This window comes from Canis lupus, chromosome 2 (genome assembly GCF_003254725.2).
Source record: "Canis lupus dingo isolate Sandy chromosome 2, ASM325472v2, whole genome shotgun sequence".
NCBI lineage: Eukaryota > Metazoa > Chordata > Mammalia > Carnivora > Canidae > Canis > Canis lupus.
The window spans coordinates 17,817,815-17,842,573 of NC_064244.1; the positions used below are offsets into that span (position 1 = coordinate 17,817,815).

Below are 24,759 nucleotides of genomic sequence, written 5' to 3' on the forward strand. Positions count from 1 at the left end.
CCCTCACACCACATTTTGCCATTCAAGTTCCTAATGACTGTGTATCTCAAGTATCAAAACTGGAACTATTTTGTTTACTAAGGATCCACTGTTTTGTTCTAATGATATATTCATTGTTTTATTATCTAGGTCAAAGCTGTCATTCAATATTTACAGACCAGACCTCTGTGGCAAGTTATGTATTCCAAAGATAACCACAATAACTCCTTTTCCACATGCTTTTCTACAAAGTGACCTTACCACTTCCCATAAAGAGGTACAGTTTAATAATCTTCCTCTTAAATGTGGGCTGACCCCAGTGACACGCTTGATCCACAGAATGTAGTGAAAGTGATAATCTGAAATGTATAGTTCACAAAAAGCTATGTAGGGGCTCAGTCGGTTAAGCTTCTGCCTTCAGCTTGGGTAGTGATCCCCGGGTCCTGTGACTGAGCCCCACATTGGGCTCCCTGCTCAGCAGGGAGTCTGCTTCTCACTCTCCCTCTGCCCCCTACCCTCGCCCCTCATGCTTGCTCTCTTTCTCTCCCTCAAATACATAAATAAATAAAATCTTAAAAAAAAAAAAAAGCTATGTATAATACAACCTACAACTCTTAGAACACTTATTCTTAGGCTGCTCCCTCTGGGATCCCAGGTACTACTACTCTGTAAGAAACTCATACCACACATAAGCCTTGGCAACTATTTCAACTGAGAGCTCCAGTTGAGATCCCAGTTGACTGCCAGCCATATAAGAACATCCAACCCAATCAGGGCTTCAGAGGACTCCAGTCCCAGCTGTTAGGTAACTGCAAGTTCATGAGAGACCTCAAACAAAAAGTACCCAGCTGTTAACCCACAGAACCATGAAGATGATAATAAATGCTCATTTAAGCCACTAAGTCTTACATTGGTTTGTTATGTAGCAATAGATAATTAGAATCACCTATAACAAAGTGTGCTGACAGCTGTTAGCTTTAAACACTACTGTATTATTTACAATTGTTTGGGTTTGCTTTTCATCTTTTTTTTTTTTAAATAAAATTTTAATAAAATTGCCTTAACTGTTTATCTCCTCATCTTAAGAGTTCCCGAATGGGCAGCCCCAGTGGCACAGCGGTTTAGTGCCACCTGCAGCCCAGGGCGTCATCCTGGAGACCCGGGATCGGGTCCCACATCAGGCTCCCTGCATGGAGCCTGCTTCTCTCTGCCTTGCTCTCTCAGTGTGTCTCTCATGAATAAATAAATAAAATCTTAAAAAAAAAAAAAAAAAAAAGAGTTCCTGAAGATGGGATCCAGGGCTACACTGCTCACCCTTGGCTCCCTACTCCTTACCACCCATGGTACATAATTATGTTCTCAAGTGAAATTTGAGGAAACAAAAACAGGAATTATTTAGCTGATGCTGCTCACCAGTGACTAAAGGTAAACATTTTCATTCTGAATGCTGCCTAAAATAATGCCTTGAACAAGGTCAATGCTGAATAAAAAGTCAACAAGCTAAGTATGGAAAAACACTACTTTTCACTGTTGTACAATACTTAGTATTTAGAATAATCAAATAATCTTCCTTTCAAGCTCTATTTATTACCAACTCCCGTATGTCTTCCACTGAATTAGTTTTCTATGAGAAAAATGTACATTCTTTCATAAAATCTTGCCTTAGAATTACAATAAGATAAAAAAAGAATTACAGTAAGATCAAAATAAGGGGAAAAATGCAGATTAAGTAGTGCTGGGAGGAGCACAGGATGTAAGGTAATTGATGGTAATAAACATAAATGAAGTATTTTGTAAAAATACATGCTAAAGATAAAATGAGCATGTGCTTTAGAGTCTACCAATGATTCCCATTACCCAACCTCTGCAGTCTCTTGCAAAAAACCTTCTCAAAATTCCATTTTGGTATTTTAAAACTTTTGTAAGACATATCCTCTTTTCCTTATCTTGAGATGGGAAAACAAAAAGATTGGGGTCAGGGATAGGGATAAGAACAGGGAAAGGGAAAATTTTCACCTTTCCCAGTTTTCCAACCCCAAAATAACTTTGCTGCTCTTAACCTACTAAGTGAGAAATGGGCACAGCACAAATCTCACCACTGTAAAATATAGGGGAATAGTACCATTTCCTGGGGTGTGTTTCCAAAGTCAGGGCACAGGTGAAAATTATAATTAGCCAATTTCTCTTGATCAAGGAGTTACCTGTTGGAAAACATACTCTGCCATCTCTCAAATATGCTCAAATAGGCAACTTTTCCTCAATTATTAAAGCAAAACTGTTATTTTGAGCCTCCATTAAAGAAGGTGGCTTTCATATAGGGCCACGTTGTTTAAAACATGCATACACTGAGCAAGAATCACACTCAGTACAGTGAGCTATTCACACTCTATAAGAAAATGAAAACTGTAATGGGGAGATAGCACATAATAAGCTCACTAAATGGAGAGCAGGGACAAGCTTTCTGGAAAAATTCAATTTGAGGGGGCTACAAACAATACAGTTAAACACAGTAAGATAAACATGCATATGATGCAGCTCATATCAGTTGTCAGAAGATCAAGGAAAAGTAAAGCTAATTTCACATTTCTACAACTCTCTTTTCAAAGATAATGAAATTTCAAATCTCTTTAAACAGCCTCAAGTAAATTTCCAAAACTGTTCATTACTTATAAATGTCTACCTACTTACAAGCATGTTGCTGTACAGTTATGACAGATAAATAGCTCAACACTAGTCTCCTAGTCACCAGTTAGTGGGATTACCTAAAAGGTCTTTCCATTAATATATATGGAAAAAGTAAGAAACATTTTGCTGGATAAAGCAGTCAAGTTTTGTGACATCTTGTGCTTTATAAAATTTTTTTAAAAATACCCTTATTTCAATTATGTCCCACTCTTCTACTTTTCATTTGAGAAGTATTTTGTATCATAAAAATAGTAACTTAAACTGTGATAAGGTTTATATCCTTAAGGAAATTATTACCATTGAAAAAACAGTAAATTTAAATTCTAACTCCTCCATCTATTTCTAAGTCAATCAATGACCTTAGACCAATACACTTTTCAAAATGAGGATACTACTTCTTCATTATCCCCCTCATGGAACCTGACAAAAGAATAGGTTATTTTCCTTAAAATATTGCAAATATTAAAAAAAAAAAGCAGTAATAATAATGTGTAACACAGTTAATGAAAGTGCTTGCATAGTTAACTTCTCATCACCTATGAAGCAGGAATGAAAAAGTACAAAGACACTAGCAGATTTCTAAATAGAAGCACTATTATGTGCTCAGGGCATAAAATTCTTTATAGTATAAGACTATCTGGAGTATCACATCCCTATGCCCCACCTAACCCTCATATGTTGACAATGAAAACCATCCCTAATATAAACATATTACCCAGGCTGAGAACCAATGCTAGACATAAGCAGAGCTACAATACAGTAGAAAAAGTAGAAAAGATCTGAAGCTTGACAGACGTCATCCTGAAAGGGAATTTTAACGCTTCCTGATCAGTTATGTTATTCCAATACTTTGAGAATTGTCCCAGGGACATAGAGAACTTCAACAACATTAATTCTAGTTTGTTCTTCTATCAAATTACTTTTACAACTTTAGCTTTCAAATTATTTTAGACTAGAATGATCTGACCTCTAAACTGTCACTTTACATACTCTAAAAAATGCTTTACAACTTAACCTTTCAAGGATTTACATTTATCTATATTGTGTAGTGGTGAAAGGCTAAACGTGTACAAACAGCTTTTATAGGTCTTAGTATAGGGTAGTACCTAGCAGGCACACACTAAAAGATACAGGAATTTAAATCTTAATTTTTTTTTCAATTAACAGATAATAAATACCTTCCTTGAATACAGAGAAGAGTCTAATGTAGAGGATGCCTTTCAAAAGCGTAAAAGCAAGAGACTAACTTGAAGAGAACTCTAATATAAAATAGGAAAGCAATCAGAACTGAAGCAAGTAATTGTATATTCTATGACATATTGAAAAGATAGATTTGATCTATAATACAGTTTACATAAAACACAGTCTACACAAGGGCAAAAAGGGTGAAACACTGAGCACAAACATCAAATTCTTGACTTTGAGCTTGTAAAGTAGGTGTGTTTTCGTGAGATGACTGATGGAACATGAATTCAGTATACAAATGATATTATCTGGCTATATAAGGAACAAGTTCAACAAAGGGTTCCAGAAGGGGAGGTGGGTGGGATGATGGGGTAACTGGGTGACGAACATTAAGGAGGGCACGTGATGTGATGAGGACTGGATGTTATATGTTGGCAAACTGAATTTAGATTAAAACAAAACAAGTTCATGATTCCAAAAGACTTCAGCAGAAAAGTAGGTAAATTAAACTTCTACATACTACATATTGAGGATTAATAAAAAGATAAGTTACTACATACTTAAATTCAGTATGAGGATATTTTGAGTTTCCTAGACCATATAAGACTAAAGCATATTTCTGTCAAGCAAAATACCAATATAATACATGGGAGAGAAAGGAAGCACTCAAAACTTCAATATCAAATTGGCATGTCTTGATTCATGATTTTAACTTTCAAATAACTGCTCATTATAGGCACCTAAGAATGTGACACAGATAAGTGAGAAATAAACATAAGATTGGGAGTAAAAGGGATCCCTGGGTGGCACAGCGGTTTGGCGCCTGCCGTTGGCCCAGGGCGCGATCCTGAAGACCTGGGATCGAATCCCACGTCTGGCTCCCAGTGCATATGGAGCCTGCTTCTCCCTCTGCCTGTGTCTCTGCCTCTCTCTCTCTGTGTGACTATCATATAAAAAAAAAAAAAAAAAAAAAAAAAGATTGGGAGTAAAAACCTGACTTTGATTTTTGCTTATGCTACTACTTTTGGAAGTCACATTAAAATCTCAGGGCTTTAGTTTCCCTATCTGTGAAACCATCTCTATGGTCACGAGGATTCTATAGGTCCTAGCCATAAAATACATCGTGTTTTAAAAATTGTAGTAAAATACAAAAGTAAAATCACTGTCTAGGGCAAGTAAAGATGAAAAAATGAAATTGAATCAGAACCCTACCCTAGTCAAGGACTTGGTTCCTGCTACTATCCCCCCTTTTCCCTGAATCATCATCTAAATTTCCTGCCTTAAAATGGATCATTCTCTTCGGGATACACAGAATTTATAATACAGTCCACCGATGAAAAAAGAAAATTCCTTTCAAACAACCAGTAAAAGAAAGACTCCACTTAAACAGTGGCAAAAGGACAAAATATCTCATAAGAAACTTTACCAAAAATATTCAAGACTTGTAAGAGGAAAATTTCACAACACTACTAAAAGATACAAAGATATGTTCTATTCTTGGATAAGAAGATTTAATATCATAAAGACAATTAATTTAAAACTAAGCCAATTTAAAAGAAACAATTTTGTTTTTAGACTAGTCAAGCCAATCCCAAAGTTTATCTGGGGAAGTAGAAAGGGGAAGGAGTATTTAGAAAAACTCTTAGGAGGACAAAAAAGAGGAAATTTAGCCCTGTCAAATACTGAAATGTATTCTAAGGCTTTAATAATTGAAACCATGTGGTAGCAGCACATGTATACACATGTACAAATAGGACAAAAGATAAAGTTTAAAAAATACACTGGTCATACATAGTGGGAGTGTCATACATAAAGGCAGTATTTCAAATCAGAAAGGAAAAAGATGTACTATTCAGTAAACGTCACTGGAATTTTGGGTAGCCAAACAGAAAAGAATAAAGTTAGAACCATACCTCATATTTCATAAGAGGATATTCCAAAAAGAGCAAAGATTTAAATGTAAAAAAATGTAACCACAGATACAGAGATTTTGGAAGACAGTTTGGCAGTTTCTCACAAAGCTAATCAGTCTTCCAAACCATGATCCTAGGTATTTACTCAACTGAGTTGAAAGCCTATGTCCCCACAGAAAAAACCTATACATGAATGTATTTCATAGCAGCTTTATTCAGTTACCAAAAACTGGAAGGAATCTAGATGTCCTTCAATAGGTGAATGTAAAAATGATATATAGTACATCCATATAATGGAGTATTATTCAGAAATAAAAAGAAATGAGCTATCAAGCCACGGAAGGACACAGATGAAGCTTAGATGCATTTTGCTAAGTAAAACAAGCTAGTCTGAAAAGCCTACATATTATATGATCTTGATTATACAACATTTTGATAAAGGCAACATTAAAGAAGCAGTTAAAAAATATACTGTCAGAAGTGAAGAGAAAGAGAGGAGAGGAATGAATAGGTGGAGCATAAAACATTTTTAAGATGGTGAAGCTATTCTGTGTGATATTTTAATGATATAGATCATTAAAGATTTGTCAAAATCCATAAAACTGTACTAAAATGAGCTTTAATGGAAACAATGGACTTCAGTTAATAATAACATATCAATATTGGTTCATTACTTGTAACACATGTACTATACAATGAAGGTGTTAATAATAGGGGCAGCTGTATGTGAAGAATAGGGGGGATATATAGATTTCTTTATACTGTCTGCTCCATTTTCCTGTAAATCTAAAACTGTATTCAAAAACCAGTCAACTAATTATGAAATTAAAAAATGAAACCATAAAGAAAAATGAGTTAATTCCACCAGAATGAGTTAATTCCACTAAAATTCTGCAAACCATAAGACTGATAAATTTACCTACATAAAAAATTAAAACTTCTAAATGGAAAAAAAACAAAGTAAAAAGAATAATACAATATATATATATGTGTGTGTGTGTTTGCATGTGTGTGTATACATACAGACACACACAACTCAAACTATAGACAAGATATGCCCCTACTGTATCAAAGACTTCAAGAAATGAAAGGATATATACAGTTCACAGAAAAGGAAACGTCAAAATCTCTTGAACATAAAAAATTATGTTTAATTTTGCAAAGGATAAAGTGAGCCTTTTAATTAATGTAAAACTAACACATGATGAGCCCAGGGTGATGTAGGAAAAGTGCTGAATTACAATACATCTGAAATTAATATAACATATACATCTGAAATAACACTGTATGCTAACTAACTGGAATTAAAGTAAACAAACAGAAAGACTGGGGCACCTGGGTGGTGTAGTCAGTTAAGCGGCCGACTCTTGGTTTTGGCTCGGGTTGTGATCTCATGGCTATGGGATTAAGCCCCAAGTCTAGCTCCATGCTCTACATAGAGTCTGCTTAAGATTCTCTCTCCCTTTGCCCCTCTCTCTCCCCGGACATGTGCATGCTCACACGCTCGCTCTCTCGCACGTGCTCGCTCTCTCCTTCTCTCAAATAAATAAATAAATCTTTAAAGCACAAAAAAACAGAAATAAAGACTATCCCACCTCAAGCCTCTTCCCTTTATGGACTGGGGTCAAAAACAAGCCCCAACCACTTCTTCCTAGGCCTCCAAGGATCCATCCATAAAGGTCAGAAGGAAGTCTTGGACACCCTACTTTCTCTACTATCCAATAATTGAGAATTTGAGAATACATGCCTATAATTCCTGTTTACACCAGTCCCTACAAGAAGCTCCCAGACTAGCCTTTCCATCATTAAACAGTTCTACGTGTGTATTACTTTCCCCCTTTTGAAACTTCTCCACTGTGTCCTCTAGAATTTACAGTCCAATGTCAACAAAAGCCCCAATCCTCAGTCCTTTTGCTTTACAGAAATCTGGCTCTCCAGGGAGGATACTATTCCCACTATAATAGGTCGGTACAAGATAAGGGTCTTCTTTGCTTCCATTACTACTTCCTATTCATTCTCCCTCCCTCTTTCCTAACAGTCCAGCTCTCATCAGGTGGGACTATCTTCTAACTGCACTTATTTAAAAAAAAAAAACAGGGATCCCTGGGTGGCGCAGCGGTTTGGTGCCTGCCTTTGGCCCAGGGCGTGATCCTGGAGACCCGGGATCGAATCCCACGTCGGGCTCCCGGTACATGGAGCCTGCTTCTCCCTCTGCCTGTGTCTCTGCCTCTCTCTCTCTCTCTCTCTGTGACTATCGTAAAACAAAACAAAACAAAACAAAACAAAACAAAACTCACGTGAGGTGCCTGCATTGCTCAGTCAAGTACCCAACTCTTGTTTTTGGCTCAAATCAGGATTTCCAAGTTGTGGAATCCAGTATCCCTTTAGGCTCTGTGCTGGGCATGGAATTTGCCTGACATTCTCCCTCCTCTCTCTCTAAAAAACAAAAAAAAGTCCTCAATTACCCCTTCATCCCTCAAGGATTTTAACTCCTAGCTCATTGCCACTCTCTCCAACACTACCTCTGTTTCAATTCCCTCAGAGATGTTAATTAATTACTACATGAGTGATGTTCCCAACATCTTGGCTTTTTAACTTCTATCACACTTTATTAACTGCCATGGTCACATCCTAGACCACGCCATTACCAGGAAGTGAAAACTCTCTATAATCTCAATTTCAACCATTCCAACTATGACTTCGATTTTCCTAACTCACTCACTCTTATATTCAACTCTCATTTAGGGCAACTCACCTCTGTTCTTGCTACTCTGTATCTTTGAAGTTCTTAGCACCAACCATTTTCTCTCTTGTAGGATTTACTTAGGTATTATTTCCTCTGCCTGGAACCTCTGCTTTCAGCTCTTGGATTCTTCTCAACTTTAAAATCATAAATGTTATCCTTTCACACTGGGCCTTCCTCAAAAAAATCTAAATAGGTCTCCCCTTTTATTCTCCACTAAAGCACTATCTTGGCTTGTTATCTGTCTACCTATTTATTTCTACCTTCCACTAGCAGACTGTCACCACAGCTGATGACAAAGGCTTTGTTGTTTTATTTACCACTGCATACACAAAGCATGATACCCAGCTAGTACTCACTTTTTTGTCATATAAAAGAAAAAATGACTGATGCAGAGAGAATGAAACCAACTAAAAATAAGTCCACAATGTAAAGTAAAAAAGACATGAAAAACCAAGATCACACTTTACAAAAAATCCTTTAATTTTATTCCTCTTGGGATTTCTAATTTAAATTATATTTAATCCTAAATATGAATTATATTCCATTTGTAAACTGGAAAAACCTATAGTACCTAGGGCTGTGATAATTATATAAAATGTTTCTAAAGAACTTAAACAAGACTTGACAAATAATAAGCCATCAGTAAATGATGGCTATTATTCTTAAAAGAGCACTTGGAAGACTCTGAAAATTAAGGCTTATAACTTGAAGATATGATTATCATACTATATATTGGAAGAAATGTGTTCCTCTATGTAATTGAAGATGTCTGGGTCAGAGACTACTTTTCCCTTTAAAAAAATCTGAAAATACTACATCAACCTTCAGGTGAAAAACAGAAATAGTCACAGCCCAGGTCTAAGACAAGGCAATACAGACAAAATGAAAAGTATTTTTAGCAAACTCTTTTCCAAAGGCTTATATTTGTATTCTTCACAAAATGTCAGTCATAACTATATATCCTTCTAATTCTATAGGAATAAATCAAAGATTTATCATCTAAATAATCCCTTAACCAAGTTATATATCATGTTTTCCACATTCAGTCAACTCTATCTCTGCCCAAAGCTAAGCAAAGACAGTTCAGATACAAAGTAACAATACAAATTAATCTGGATGTCAATCACAGAATTTTAATTTTAACTTGTATTGTGGATAATCAACACCTACCCTCACATTTATTCTTCATGTGAGAATATAAACAAATGATTTAGAACAAATAAAAGCTATTCATTATGTGAAGACATGCTAAAGAAAACTGCTACCATCATTCTCAAACTTCTCTTGATTCTAAACAGACTTTTCAGTCTATCATATGACCTCATTGGTTAGGCATTTTTCAGTACTTACTCATACACTGGAACTGTACCCTAAAAATCATGTGAATGTCCTAGGAAGTCAGAAAAATTTTTCAAAATGTTCTTTAAAGTTTTAAGTCCAGCATATTCAAACATTTCAGGCTTAAAAAATAACCTCTATAACCTATATGAAACAAACAATAATTACAACTACTAGGTTTCCTGAGACTGATATAATTATTTGCGATTATTAAATAATTTGTTAATTTTTTTTTTAGGATTTTATTTATTATTCATGAGAGAGAGAGAGAGAGGCAGAGACACAGACAGAAGAGAAGCAGGCTCCATGCAGGAAGCCGGATGTGGGACTCGATTCTGCTCGATTCTGGGACTCTAGGATCACGCCCTGGGCCGAAGGCAGGCGCCAAACCGCTGAGCCACACAGGGATCCCCAATAATGATTTTAAAGTGTGGTAATATTCTACATGCCACTAATTAAAACCTGATGTTAAACTACAAAATGATTTCTGTATGTTGTCAATTTAACAACCAATGCATTGCTAACAGACATTAAAAGAAATGTATTTCTAAGGCTATCAGGATATATTAATGAATTAACTAATTACAAATGTGGAATCATGTATACAATATGCTTATTATATATCAATGGAAAATAAATTCATACTCCTGTAAAGAAACAATGAAAAGATATAAAAGCAAGAAAAGCAGCTACCTATATAGGATGGAGGAGAAAAAGAGATCGGAGTTAGTCTTATCCATGTTCATCTTTTCAAGTTGCTTTAATTTTTGAGCCATGTAAATATAAATCTATTGTTAAATCAAAAAAGTACATATTTTACATAAACATAAGTATTTCCTGAAATCAACAAACATAAATACATTCACACTTATGTATGGTTTAAAGAAGAGAACAGTAAAATTTTTAAAAGAGAAAGAATATAAGGAACATTTTTCAAAACAATGGAAGCCATGTTTCTGGGTCACAGTTCTAACTAAATAAAATTTCACAATAATGGCTTTTTCTTCCCTTAAAAACTTGAGAATATTTTCCAAACTACAACAACTCTAAACTAGATGATGCTTGAAGAAGAAGAAGAAGAAGAAGAAAGAAAGAAAGAAAGAAAGAAAGAAAGAAAGAAAGAAAGAAAGGAAGGAAGGAAGAAGGAGGAGGGAAGAAGGAAGGAAGGAAGGAAGGAAAGAAAGAAAGAAAGAAAGAAAGAAAGAAAGAAAGAAAGGAAGAAAGGAAGAAAGAAAGAAAGAAAGAAAGAAAGAAAGAAAGAACGAACCAAAAGGATCGGGGGGGGGGGGGGAGAAAGACTTGACAAAAGTTATTTTATTTCTGCACTAAATAATTCCACAATATACTGATGGTTATAAGTAATTTTGATAAAAATATCAAAGCTTATAGATAAAGAAAAGCCTTTCCTAAAGTTCCCTCTATAATCCCCAAATCCATCCTCTTAAATAAATCTGTATATTTTATAAAATTAAATTAAAACCAAGGGATCCCTGGGTGGCTCAGCAGTTTAGTGCCTGCCTTCGGCCCGGGGTGTGATCCTGGAGTCCCAGGATCAAGTCCCGCATCGGGCTCCCTGTGTGGAGGCTGCTTCTTCCACTGCCTGAGTCTCTGCCTCTTTCTCGGTGTCTCTCATGAATGAATAAATAAAATCTTTAAAAAAACAAAAAAAAAAAAACCCCAAATGGTAATGCTTTTTTAAAAAATCTAGACTGCTGCATAGTACACAACTAACCTTATGAAATGCATTCCAATCCATAATTTCCCATACTTTAGCCCACCCTATCTAAATTTGTTTCAGGAAAATACACAACACATGTGTATGGTTTCAGGAACACCTCTCTCAAACCAGTGACATTTCTCAGTCTTAACTAAAGCACACCGGGTCCCTCGAATATCTTGCTGACAACCTACAGTGATATTCAATAGTTTTATGCTACCTTCAGGAACCCATACTAAATATATGTATGGAGGTTCCTAGGTAACATAAACCAGATCTCCACAAGTTCTCCATATACACTAATTACAAAATGATTTCAAAGATTAAAAACAAACTCTAAGTGGTTCTAAGTGGTTACCAGGTGCTGGCAGGGAAGTGATGAGGAGTTGTCTAATAAGAGTTTTAGCTGGGGTTGATTAAAAGTACTAGAAATGGGTAGTGGTGATAATCCCACAACAATGTGACGGTACTGAATGTCACAAACATGCCACAAAATGGATAAATCCTAAGTTTTATGTTATATATATTTTACCACAATAAAAAGAAATAAGCAAACAAAAGAAATACTACAAACACCATCATAAGTATCCCATATGGGCAGCCTGGGTGGCTCACAGGTTTAGCGCCACCTTCGGCCCAGGATATGTATGATCCTGGAGACCTGGGACCAGGTCCCACGTTGGGTTCCCTGCACAGAGTCTGCTTCTCCCTCTGCCTGTGTCTCTGCCTCTCTCTGTGTGTCTCTCATTGAATAAATAAATAAAATAAGATTAAAAAAAAAAGTATCCCATAGTTTACTGCTCACTTGAAAAGCACCTTAATAATTTTACTACTACTAAGTTGATTTGAAAATATCTGTTTTTTTAAAGATTTATTTATTTATTCATAAGAGTCACAAAAAGAGAGAGAGAGCACGCGTAAGAGAGACAGGCAGAGACATGGGCAGAGGGAGAAGCAGGCTCCTCGCAGGGAGCCCAATGCTGGACTGGATCCCGGATCCTGGGATCATGGCCTGAGCCAAAGGCAGGTGCCCAACCGCTGAGCCACCCAGGCATCCCGATTTGAGAATATCTTACACAATTGTGTAACACCACTTATCCTTAGGCATGTAGATGCAACACTTAGGGCTCACAATAATTTTAGGGGCCCATAAAAATAAAAATTTATTTTAAGAGAAAAAGAAAAAAATGAACTTTTGGGGCAAAGAATGTCTGGGTGTATAATAATATAGTTGTTTTTGTAATAATGCAGTTATAAAACAGTTTTATTAATTTTCATGGAAAAAGGGACCCATGAGGGCAAAAGTGTTGAGGGCTAGTGAAAATGAACATGGCCTTAATGGTTTTCATTTCCTATTATGAAATTATCAAGGTACAAGAAAGTGAAAACACAACTAGATATGTATATAAAACATTATTCTCAAGAGAAATCATAAAATTTAAGGGTGACATTTTTTAAAAGCTCAGCAATATTAGAATAGCGTCTCAATTATTATTTAATCCTTTTCAAATAATTCTTTATTAACGGGAGCTATGAAAAGAGATTGTATTTATATAAATAAATGTTTGCAAATTAATGAAGATTTAAAGGAACTAGAGCACAATAAATGTTAAGGGAAGAAAAAAATAAGTAGAAAGAAAAAAGGAAGAGAAGGAAAGAGGAAAGGAAAAAACATTATTTAAAAGGAGAAACAGAACTACATCTCGTTATTTAAATCAGCAAAGTTGAAAATACTTCCTAATTCACAGACTTAGCATTATGTCAATTAAAACGCCCAAAAGATAACTGAAATATTAAGGAACATACTGACAGGAAGTATACTGTCTAAAATAAATTTGAAAAAAATGATCATGTATCTAAACCTACTGATACTAGATGAAAAAGAGACAAGTTAGGGGGGAGGGGCAGTGCCTAGATGGAACAGTCAGTTAAGCGTCTGACTCTTGGTTTCAGCTCAGGTCTGATCTCAGGGTAGTGAGATCAGCCCCATGTCAGGCTCCACATCCAGTAAAGAGTTGCTTGGGTTTCTCTTTCCCTCTTTCTCTGCCCCTCCTCTGACAATGATCCTCCCCCCAGCCAATTAATAAATAAATCTTAAAAAATGGGAGAACTTTTTTTTAAAGCTACAAATTAAGACATTTTAAATATATGAGGTCAATATGGATGGACCTTGAGGGCATTATACTAAGTGAAATAAGTCAGAGAAAGACAAATACTGTAAGATCTCTCACTAATACGTGGCATCTAATAAAACTGAACTCAGAAATAGAGAGTGGGTTGATGGTTGGCAGAGGTGGGTGTGAGGTGAAGTGGTAAAAAGAGGCAAAAGGTAGAAACTTCCAGTTTTAAGTAAGTTCTGGAATATAACATACAGCAAGGAGAGTATAGTTATAATGCTTTATTGGAACTTTAAAGCTGCTAAGAGAGTAGGCCTTAAAAGTTCTCTCATAAGAAAAAATAAGGAAAAGAATAATAAATAGTAGCAAAAAAACTGTTAACGTGAAGAAAAACAAACTGAAGGGAAAAAAAACTGAAGGAGCCTGAGATGTCCTTAAACAGATGAATGTATAAAGATGTGATTGATATATACACACACACACACACACACACAATGGAATATTACTCAGCCATCAGAAAGGATGAATACCTACCATTTACATCGACGAATGGAACTGGAGGGTATTATGCTGATTGAAACAAGTCAATCAGAGAAAGATGATTATCACATGGTTTCACTCATATGTGGAATATAAAATAGTGAAAGGGACAATAATGGAAAGGAGGGAAACTGAGTGGGGAAAAATCAGAGAAGACGACAAACCAGGAGAGACTCCTAACGCTGAGAAACAACCAAAGGGTTGTAGATGTGGAGCTGGGGGGGGAGGGGGGGTTGAGGTATTAAGGAGCGCACATGATGTGATGAGCACTGGGCATTATAGTATATGCTGGCAAAATGAATTTAAAAAAAAAAGAAAGAAAAAAAAGAACTACTCATCTCTTTATCTTCATTGTACATTATGCAGAATTTCAGATAAATTATAAATTTTTTAAATGGAAAAATATGGACTATTTCTAGTAATGAAAAGCAGTTTATCTTTGTATTTCAAGCAACAAACCAAATTATTTAAAAAGTATCTACCAATGTAAAAATGAAAAGAAAGCCGACAGAGTGAAGAGGGGAGGCACTTAGTAACTGGAATGCTAGATAAAAGTTTTATCTCCAAATTATACTGGGATGGAATTAGGTTGATACCTAATCCTTAACAGACAAATTGTCACAAAATTGAACTTAATCAAAAAGAGGTTAAGTTGCACCCATTTAACCATGTGCCAGATACTACTATAAACATTTTACATTTGTTAACTAATCTCACACTGACAATAAGCACCTTGTGAAGAAGCCACTATTTTTACTCTTACATAGCAAACCAGGAAGATAAGATACTTACCCAGTATGACACGGCAGAGCGGTCAGAGCCAGAATATGAACCCAGACGGTCTCACTTCAAAGTCCATGCTCTTAACCACTAAACTATCTGCTTCTTTCCTCTACACAACAAAAATTCATGGACCTTTTCATTCTATAAATCTAAGTCTATCAGACAGACATAAACTATGATAACACAAAACAAGACACAAAAAAGAATGATTTTGATAGACTGCTTTGAGGATTCACAGGACCATAATATGATTTGCAATAAAGGGGATAAAGAAAGGTTTGTGGAAGAAATGAAGTGTATATTGGGCCTCGAAGGATATGAGACAGAGAGACAGAAAATGAGAGAATCAAATACTTCACACTAAAGGAATACAATGACCAAAAGCCTTAAACTAAGGTAGAAAAGCACTAGCAGCTGAAAAGCTTGACTTGAAAAAAAACAGTACTTAGAGGAAAAACAAACGGAAAATAAATGAGTCAGAGTCCTAGAGAGAGGTCAGACAACTCACTGCAGAAGGTAGGGGAATGACATGGTCAGAGCTGTTATGGGGCAATTAGATATAAGAAGTAGACAGAAATGAAATGGAAATGGAAAGAAATGTCAGAAGGTTAATTCACTAGTTTAGGCATGAAAAGGAATGTCTCAAGTGGGACCAACAGCAATAGAGAAAAAGGAATAGATATACAGCACACAGTAGCTACTCAAATTCCAATTAAATAAAGGAACTAACAGGGTCAGAAACAAAGACTAGGTACACTAAAATGTAAAGACAAGAAAGCAGATGGATAAGGCCACATTTGGAGGCCACAGTCTGGGGAACCTAATGAAGGCTGTACGTTACAGGCCAGAAAGGAGCTTGATTGAAGGGTCAGAAAGACTATGAAGACAAACTGCCCCTGCCTGTGTTCAAGAAGTTAATTGAGGAGACTTTATAATAATATCAACATTCTGTGAGATATTTTGGAGGCAGATTGATAGAATTCAACAATATTAATGTGGAAGTGACTCTGAGGTATTAAGTGCAAATGAATTAATCTTGTCATTAACAGAGATCTACATGGTGAGATGAAAGCTTATATAGTATGATGTCCAGAAATAATGATGTGTCCACAAGACTAGTGCTAGGATGAGAAAAATCAGGGCCAAAAATATAGATGCCACCCATATAAAAATACAAACAAATTGCAAGATTTAAAAAAATGTACTGGCAAAGAAAAAAGTATTTGAAAAAAAAATGGATCTAAGAAAGTTTAAGAAACTGCATATATTTAGAAGGGAAGGAAGGAGAGCCAAAAAAGCATCATCAGATGGTTAAGATTAGCAACACAAGAGTCAAGTAAAGGGGCACCCAGCTGACTCAGTTGGTGAAGCATTCAACTCTTGATCTCAGGGTTATGAGTTCAAGCCCGTGTTGGATGTAGATATTGCTTAAAAATAAAATCTTAAAAAAAAAAAAAAAAAGGAATCAAGTATAAGACAGCAGTGCTCTCTAACATTTTTCACAGCAAAGTACATAAATAAGACAAGATTTTTGTGGCACAAAGGGGTAAATGAGGCTGCTAATAACCAGGTGTTTATTAGCCCAGGAATTAAGATATATTAGTCTGTATACCAGTTAATCCACTCACTGTATTAAAAGCTCTGTATTAACAAAAAAGGCTTTATGCCAAAAAGTTTAAGATTATACTGTCCTAAAACTGTCTATACACTGATTAAGTAGGTGGGATATTCCAGATATGACAGTGAAGAAAAGAACTGAAAAATAACTGCGAAAACTTAAGAAATCACTTACCTGAAAAAACACTATTGTTTTAAAAGTCAGTGGAAAAAGCTAGGCTTCAAGAAGCAACTATGGACAAGGGTGTTTAATTAAAAAACCAACATTGTTACCAGTCATGTTACCCTAATTGGTTGTAAAGGATAACTTAAATGGGATAATTCCTCAAATCTTGCTAGCAAAAACATTGCCTTCTTAAACTAAATTATAATTGTAATATGCTTTGCCTTCTAATTCTCATTTTATTCCTGTTAATAAAGAGAATATATATTTCTGAAACTTGGCAACACTTACCCAGTGCGAGATTGACCGACTTTATCACAAATATCCAAAATGAGGCCCCAATCCTCAGCAGTATTCATCTCACTGGTTGCTTTCTCTGTGTTTATGAAAAGAAATTGCAGGAACATTATTTTTAAAAATCTTTAAGAGGTAAATGACCACATTCAAATGACCAAATTGTGATATCGTCAAGTATCAACTAGAAATCAGAACAGCTGCCAGCAATCTGTTTAATGAGATGGTCAAGTACATCCTCAAAAGAGGGTAGGGTCACATTTACTCTCTATTACAATAATTTTCCCCATTCACACTTCAGTTGCTTGTTATTTAATATAAGAAATAGGCCAGGAATTTAAGAAACAAAACAAATGAACATAGGGGAAGGGAAGGAAAAGTTTAAAAAGATGAAAACAAAGAGAAAAAAAGTGTAAGAGACTTAACTATAGGAAAGAAACTAAGGATTGCTGGTGGAGAAGATGGTAGTGAGGGGCATTCAGGAGGGCATTTGATGTTAATGAGCACTGGGTGTTATATAAAACTGATGAATTACTAAATTTTACCCCTGAAATTAATAATACACTCTGTTAAATAAATTGATTTTAATTAAAATTTGAAAAAGTAAAAAAATCTTTAAAAAGAGAAGAAACAGGCCATTGATGGGAGAGCTGGGTGGCTCAGTTGGTTAAGCACCTGGCTCTTGATTTCAGCTCAGGTGTTGATCTCAGGGTCTAAGACTGAGCCCCCACATCTGACTCCACGCTCAGTATGGAATCTACCTGTCTCTCTCCGTTTCTCCCCTGTCCCCCTGGGCTCTGCTCACACGTTCTCTCTCTCTCTCTAACAAACACATAAATAAAATCTTAAAAAAGAAAAACAAATAGACCATTGATACTTATTTATAAAACAACAAAAAAACTACATACAGATCTATCCCTTTCCCCATGAAGAAAGACTAAAATAAGAAATAGTTTCATCATCAAAAACTTCTTACCTTTACTTGCCAGTGAAGAAACATAACTAAGTACAAATCTTTAGCAAAAAGTTTCAGGTAATAAAATTATTATGTAATTTTGTCGATTTTTGTATCTGACATGGGGAAGGAAGAAAATGAACAAAAGAAACCAAGCTTTAACTGAGGATTTCCCATTAAATGAAAATGACAAATTTAGAGATATCACAGATTGAGCTCAATCATCTCATTAGGCTCCCTCTCTTAATTAAAATAAAAAGTTCTGGGGGATCCCTGGATAGCTCAGCAGTTTGGCACCTGCCTTTGGCCCAGGGCACGATCCTGGAACTCCAGGATCGAGTCCCACCTTGAGTTCCCAGCATGGAGCCTGCTTCTCCCTCTGCCTGTGTCTCTGCCTCTCTCTCTCTCTCTGTCATAAATAAATATTTTTTTAAAAAATGTTTTTAAGGCAAACACACAAGGACAAGGAAAACATTAGAAGCAATAACAGCAACAGTATCTCAAAAACTATGTAACAATATAGATATGGTTACCTACTCAAAAGACCTAAAAAACATGCATCATATACCAACCAGCAATAACAAAAAAAGCTTAAGAACCAGCTTGTTTTATACCACTGAATTCTCAGAAAAGTCAAGTACTGGTAGCAGAAGGAAATGCCTGCAGTTGACAGTGGAGAAGAAAGAGGATTTAGAATGGAATAATGCTACAAAGTGTAGGTAGGTATCTATTTTGCCTTCCTTAATCAGGAGCTCTGGTAACCACCTCTCCCCAGCCTCCTGAGCAAATGAGTGAAGATTTGCTTTCTGGAGATAAAGCATAGCTGAGACATAAGCACCAAAAATAAGTAATTATTTCCAGTTTCCAATACAGCATTTAAGGAACTTGGAAATTATCACTCTATCCAACCAAGTAAAGAGCTGAAAAATAAACTCTTCTGAGATCCCTCAGAAGTGAAGTCACAGGCCAAATGCTGTGCCCAAAATCAGAGATACAGACAGATGGATACACAGAATAACAATTTAATAGATCAGAAACCCATAAGCAGAAATATCACCAGGAACCAGTACCACAGATCTAAGCTGTAACAGACAAATTTCCTGGAGCTAAGTGTGCACAATTCTGAAGGCTAAAATCCAAAAGGGTACACAGAGGATTTCCCACATTTTTATAAATTTTATTCTCAGGAGCTCTCCCAGGATCTCAAGATAAATTCAGAGAAAATTTTCCATTTTTTAGCAGGATGAGGGGGACAATAACCATTGTGAGATACACCAGAGCCTTCTTTTCTGAACAAGGACTACTTGTTAATTATTTTAACCAGTACCTAACCAACCAGGGTTTTTACCAGAGATTAACCCACCTACAGTTAGGGAAAAGTCCCAACACCAGCCTCCCATGTGGAAGAAAGGGAATATCCAACTTCAGCCCATCTAGCCATCCTTCCTCACCCAAAAGAGGAAAAAACTGAGAAGCAGTGAGAAATTCACATCCCAGGGGCAGAAGGTCACTTTAAAAAACTGAGACCTAATCACGAGACTACAGAACATGTCTTACCTCATCATTCCTTACTATTACACTATTAAAGGATGGTGTTCTTTCTTTTTTGGGAGATTGGGGGTATGTTGTTTCCTTTATCTAGGACATCATGTCTAGCTTTCAGCAAACCACACTATAAGGCAAAAAACACAGTCTGAAGAGTAAGTATCAGAACCAGATTCACACATGACAGGAATGGAGTTATCAGACCAGGAATTTTTAAAGCTATGATTAATATGCTAAGAGCTCTAATGGAAAGAAGAGTCAACATACAAAAACAGATAAAGAATGTACGCACAAAAATGGAAATTCTAAAAAAGAATAAAAAATACTAGAGATCAAAACTGGTATAACAAAAATGAATGCCTGTGATGGACTCATCAGCAGACGGAACACAGCTAAAGAATCTCTGGACTTGAGTATATATCAATCGTAACTTCCAAAACTGAAGAGCAAAGGGGAAAAAAATGACTAGAAGAAAAAAAAAAACTACAATAGATTATCCAAGAACTGTGGGAAACCATAAAAAGTAAAACAGGCATAACTGAAATAGCACAGGAGAAACAGAATACTTGAAGCAAAAACAACTCAACATTTCCCCAAACTGATGTAAGACATCAAACCACAGGTCCAGGAAACACCAAGCATAACAATTATCAAAAAAGCTACACCTAGGTAAATCATTTTTAAATTGCAAGAAAATGAATGATGGAAGAAAAAAATGGAAAAAGAAGTCAGCAGAAAAAAAAAACAACACCTTACTTATATAGGAATAAACGTAAGAATTACATCTGACTGAATGGATAAAGAAGATGTGGTATATGTAGACAATGGAATATTACTCAGCCATTAGAAACAACAAATACCTACCATATGCTTCAAGGTGGATGGAACTGGAGGGTATTATGCTGAGTGAAGTAAGTCAATCGGAGAAGGACAAACATTATACGGTTTCATTCATACGGGGAATATAAAAAATAGTGAAAGGGAATAAAGGGGAAAGGAGAGAAAATGGGTGGGAAATATCAGAGAGGGAGACAGAACACATGAGAGACTCCTAACTCTGGGAAGTGAACAAGGGGTGGTGGAAGGGGAGGTGGGCAGGGGGTTGGGGTGACTGGGTGACGGGCACTGGGGGGTGGGGGGGGACTTGACGGGATGAGCACTGGATGTTATGCTATATGTTGGCAAATTGAACTCCAATTAAATAAATAAATAAATAAATAAATAAATAAATAAATAAATATCTTTTATTAAAAAAAAAAAGAATTACATCTGACATCTCAGAAACCATGCAATCAAGGAGGAAATGGAGTGAAATAGTGTTGAGAAAAAATAACCATCAACCTATTATATATCCTGTGAAATTAGTTTTCAAAAGGAAAGGAGAAATAAAGACTTTCTCAAACAAAAAACTATTAAGGAAATTTGTTGCCAATAAACTGACTTTACAAGTTTAAAAAAAGTCTCTATCTGTGAAGATAGAGGAAAAAATCGAGATATACGGTATATACATGTGTTTCCATTTATGTAAAATAAATGACAGCAAGGATATCAGGAACGAGAGAGAGGAACTGGCAATATTTTGTTATTTATTTCACTTGCCTGCACTACACAGTGCACTTCACACTACCACAGTCAAGTGGTATAATGCTATTTCAAAGTGGATTTGGACTACTTTTAAATGTACACTGTAAATTCTAGGGCAACCACTGAAAATAACAAAAACGTAAGTATAATTGATGTGCTACAAAAGAAAAAAAACTAAATCATATGAAATGCTCCATTAAAATCATGAAAGGCAGAAAAAAAAAGAATGGAAAAAAAAAAGGAACAAAGAACAAAGGCTACAACTAGAAAACTGTAACAGATATGGTAGGTATTAATCTAACAATATCAATAATTACTTTAAATGTTAATGGTCTAAATACAATTATTATCAGAGTGATCAAACTCCAATTATACATTGCCTACAAGAAGCCCACTTTAAATACAAAATGATCAAACATAAATTCCAATTATACACTGCCTACAAGAAGCCCACTTTAAATACAAAATGATCAAACATAAATTCCAATTATACATTGCCTACAAGAAGCCCACTTGAAATACAAAGACACATGCACATTAAAAGTTAAGAGATGGAGAATGATAAAGCATGCCAACACCAATTAAAATAAAGTGGGAGTAGCTATATTAATTTCAGACAGAGCAGATTTTGGAGCAAGGAAAGTTATCAGGGATAGAGCATTACATAAAATAAAGGGATTAGTTCTACAAAAAGACATAATAATCCTTAAAATGTTAATGCCTAACTACAGAATGTCAAAATAACAGTGTCAAAAACCAATAGAACTATAAAGATAGATGAAGCCACTGTTCTAGTTGGAGAGTTCAACATCCCTCTATCAGAAATGGATAGATGCAGAAGGCAGAAAATCATTAAGGACATAGTTGAACTCAACACCATCAACTGTATATAATTGGCATCTATAAACTACTTTATCCAACAAATGCAGAAGACACATTCTTCTCAAGCTCACATGAAATACCAAATATGTTGCATGGCCATAAAACACACCATAACAAATGCAGAAGACTAGAAATCTTACAATATCTGTTCACAGACCACAATGGAATTAAACAAAAATCATTAACAAAAAATAGCTGGAAAAATCACAAAACGTGAAGTAACACACTTCTAAATAATACATGAGTCAAGGAAGGAAGCTCAAGAGAATTTTTAAATATTTTGAACTAAACAAAAATGAGAGTACAACATACAAAAATTTGTAGGACAGGGACCCCTGGGTGGTTCATTTGGCTAATTGTCTCAGCACAGATCTCAATCTCAGTGTTATGTGTTTAAACCCCATGTTGGGCTCCACACTGGGCCTACTTAAAAAAAAAAAAAAGTAGAATATAATTGAAATCAGTGCTTGAGAAGTTTATAGCTTTGAATGCCTACATTAGAAAAGAAAATCTAAAGTCACTAATATAAACTTCTACTTTAGAAAACCAGAAGAACAAAAAAAAAAAGAAAAAAAGAAAACCAGAAGAACAAATTAAATCCAAAGTAAGCAGATGAAAAGAATTACAGCAGAAATCAATGAAATTGAAAAAAGAAAATAAAGAAAAATCAATACAATCAAAAGTTGGTTCTCTGAAAATATCAATAAAATTGACAGTTGAAAAATAAAAAAGAGGGACTCCTGGTTGAGTGGTTGAACATTGCTCAAGGCATGGTCCCAGAGTCCCAGGATCAAGTCCCACATCGGGCTCCCCTGGAGGAGCGTGCTTCTCCCTCTGCCTGTGTTTCTGCCTCTCTCCTTGTGTCACTGATGAATAAATATCTTTTTAAAAAAGATAAATTACTAATATCTGAAAGAGGGGATGTCACTATAGATTCCATGGATATTAAAAGGATATTATATGAACATTACTATGGCTCAATAAAGTTGGGGGATCATGGGAACCACCAAATTATGGCCAATCAATAAGCACAGGACAGGGATGCCTGGGTGGCTCAGTGGTTCAGCGTCTGCCTTCGCCTTAGGGTGTGATCCCGGGTTCCTGAGATCAAGTCCCGTATGGGGCTTCTTGTGGGGAGCCTGCATCTCCTTTTGCCTGTCTCTGCCTCTCTCTCTCTCTCATGAATAAATAAAATAAAATCTTTAAAAAAAAAAAGGGCAGCACAAGGACATATCCTGGACTTTGGCATCTGAAGTGAAGAGTGAGGACAGTCTTGTGGGACTGAGTCCTCAACCTGTGGGGGCTCTGACACTATTTCTAGGTAGATAGTGTCAGAACTGAGTTACATTTGTGGGACACTGGTCAATGTCCACTGAGAATTAGAGAACTGCTCAGTAGTGCTGGAAAAACACCCATAAGAATTATGAACTCTATGCCCACAAATTTGATTAGATAAAATGATCAATTCCTTGAAAGACACATCTGCCAAAATACACACACAAAAATAGACAATCTGAAGAAGGCTGTATCTATTAAAGAAATTGAAGCAAAAATTAATAACCTTCCAAAACAGACAGCATAAGGCACAGAGAGGTTAATAGTAATTTCTACCAAACATTTAAGGAAGAAATTATACCAATTATCTGCAATATCATCTAGAAGACAAAAGCAGAAAATACTTCATTCTATGAGAGCAATATTACCCTAGTACCCAAACCATACAAAGACATTAGGAAAGAACACTACAGACCACTATCTCTCATGAACACAGATGCAAAAATCTTTAAGAAAGTATTAGTAAATCAAATTCAACAATACGTAAAGAGAATTCTACATCACAACCAAATGGAATTTATCCCAGGTATGCAATGCTGGCTCAGTATTCAAGTCAATAAATTTAATCCAGCTCATCAACAGCTAAAGAAGAAAAATCACATGATCTCATCAATAAAAGCATCTGACAAAGTCCAATGACTCATGATAAAAATTCTCAGCAAAACAGGGATAACAGGGAACCTCAATTTGATAAAGAACATCTACAAAATAGCTATAGCTAATATATTTAATGGTGAGAAACTAGTAGAAGCTTTACCTAAGATGAGAAACAAGGCATGGATGTCTTCTCTCACCATACCTTTTCGTCAGCATACTGGAAATCCTAGCTAATACAAAAGGACAAGAAAAAGATATAAAAGGTATACATTTGAAAGGAAGAAATAAACTTATTTTTCCTTACAGACATGTTCATCTACGTAGAAAATCCAAAAATATCCACAAATGGAACTAAAAAATGAGAGGCGCCCGGATGGCTCCGTCGGTTAAGCCTTCGATTCTTGTTTTTGACTCAGGCCACAGTCCCAGGGGCTGGAGATCAGCATCCCCTCCCCTCTAAGCTGTTGGGCTCCCTGCTCAGCAGGGAGTCTGCTTGCCCCCCTCCTGCTCCTTCCCCCTTGCCCCCTCTCTGAAATAAATAAATCTTTAAAAAAAATTATTTTGGCAAAATTGTAGGATACAAAAGTCAGAGGCTTTCCTAATATAAGCAACAAACAGCTGTAATTTTAAATTAAAAACACAATACCATTTATATTAGCACTCAAAATACTTAAGCATAAATCTACAAAATACATACAAGATTCCATATGAGGAAAACTATGAAACTCCAATGAAAGAAATCAAAGAAATAAATGGAAAGATGTTCCATGTTCATGGATGTCTA

The 24,759-nt window shown here is 35.7% G+C and overlaps 1 protein-coding gene across 3 annotated transcripts in view; it reads right to left on the minus strand.

Moving 5' to 3' along the window:
* Positions 1–24,759, minus strand: part of STAM (signal transducing adaptor molecule) — a 79,789-nt gene that overhangs the window by 39,451 nt on the left and 15,579 nt on the right. For 2 of the 3 annotated variants that reach the window (XM_049097266.1, XM_049097262.1), the window contains exon 2: positions 17,075–17,159. In XM_049097266.1, coding sequence (XP_048953223.1) covers positions 17,075–17,159 — 85 coding nt within the window. Of the gene's footprint in view, positions 1–8,059; positions 8,199–17,074; positions 17,160–24,759 lie in introns of all 3 variants that reach the window. The other variant, XM_049097274.1, reaches the window with a different exon arrangement.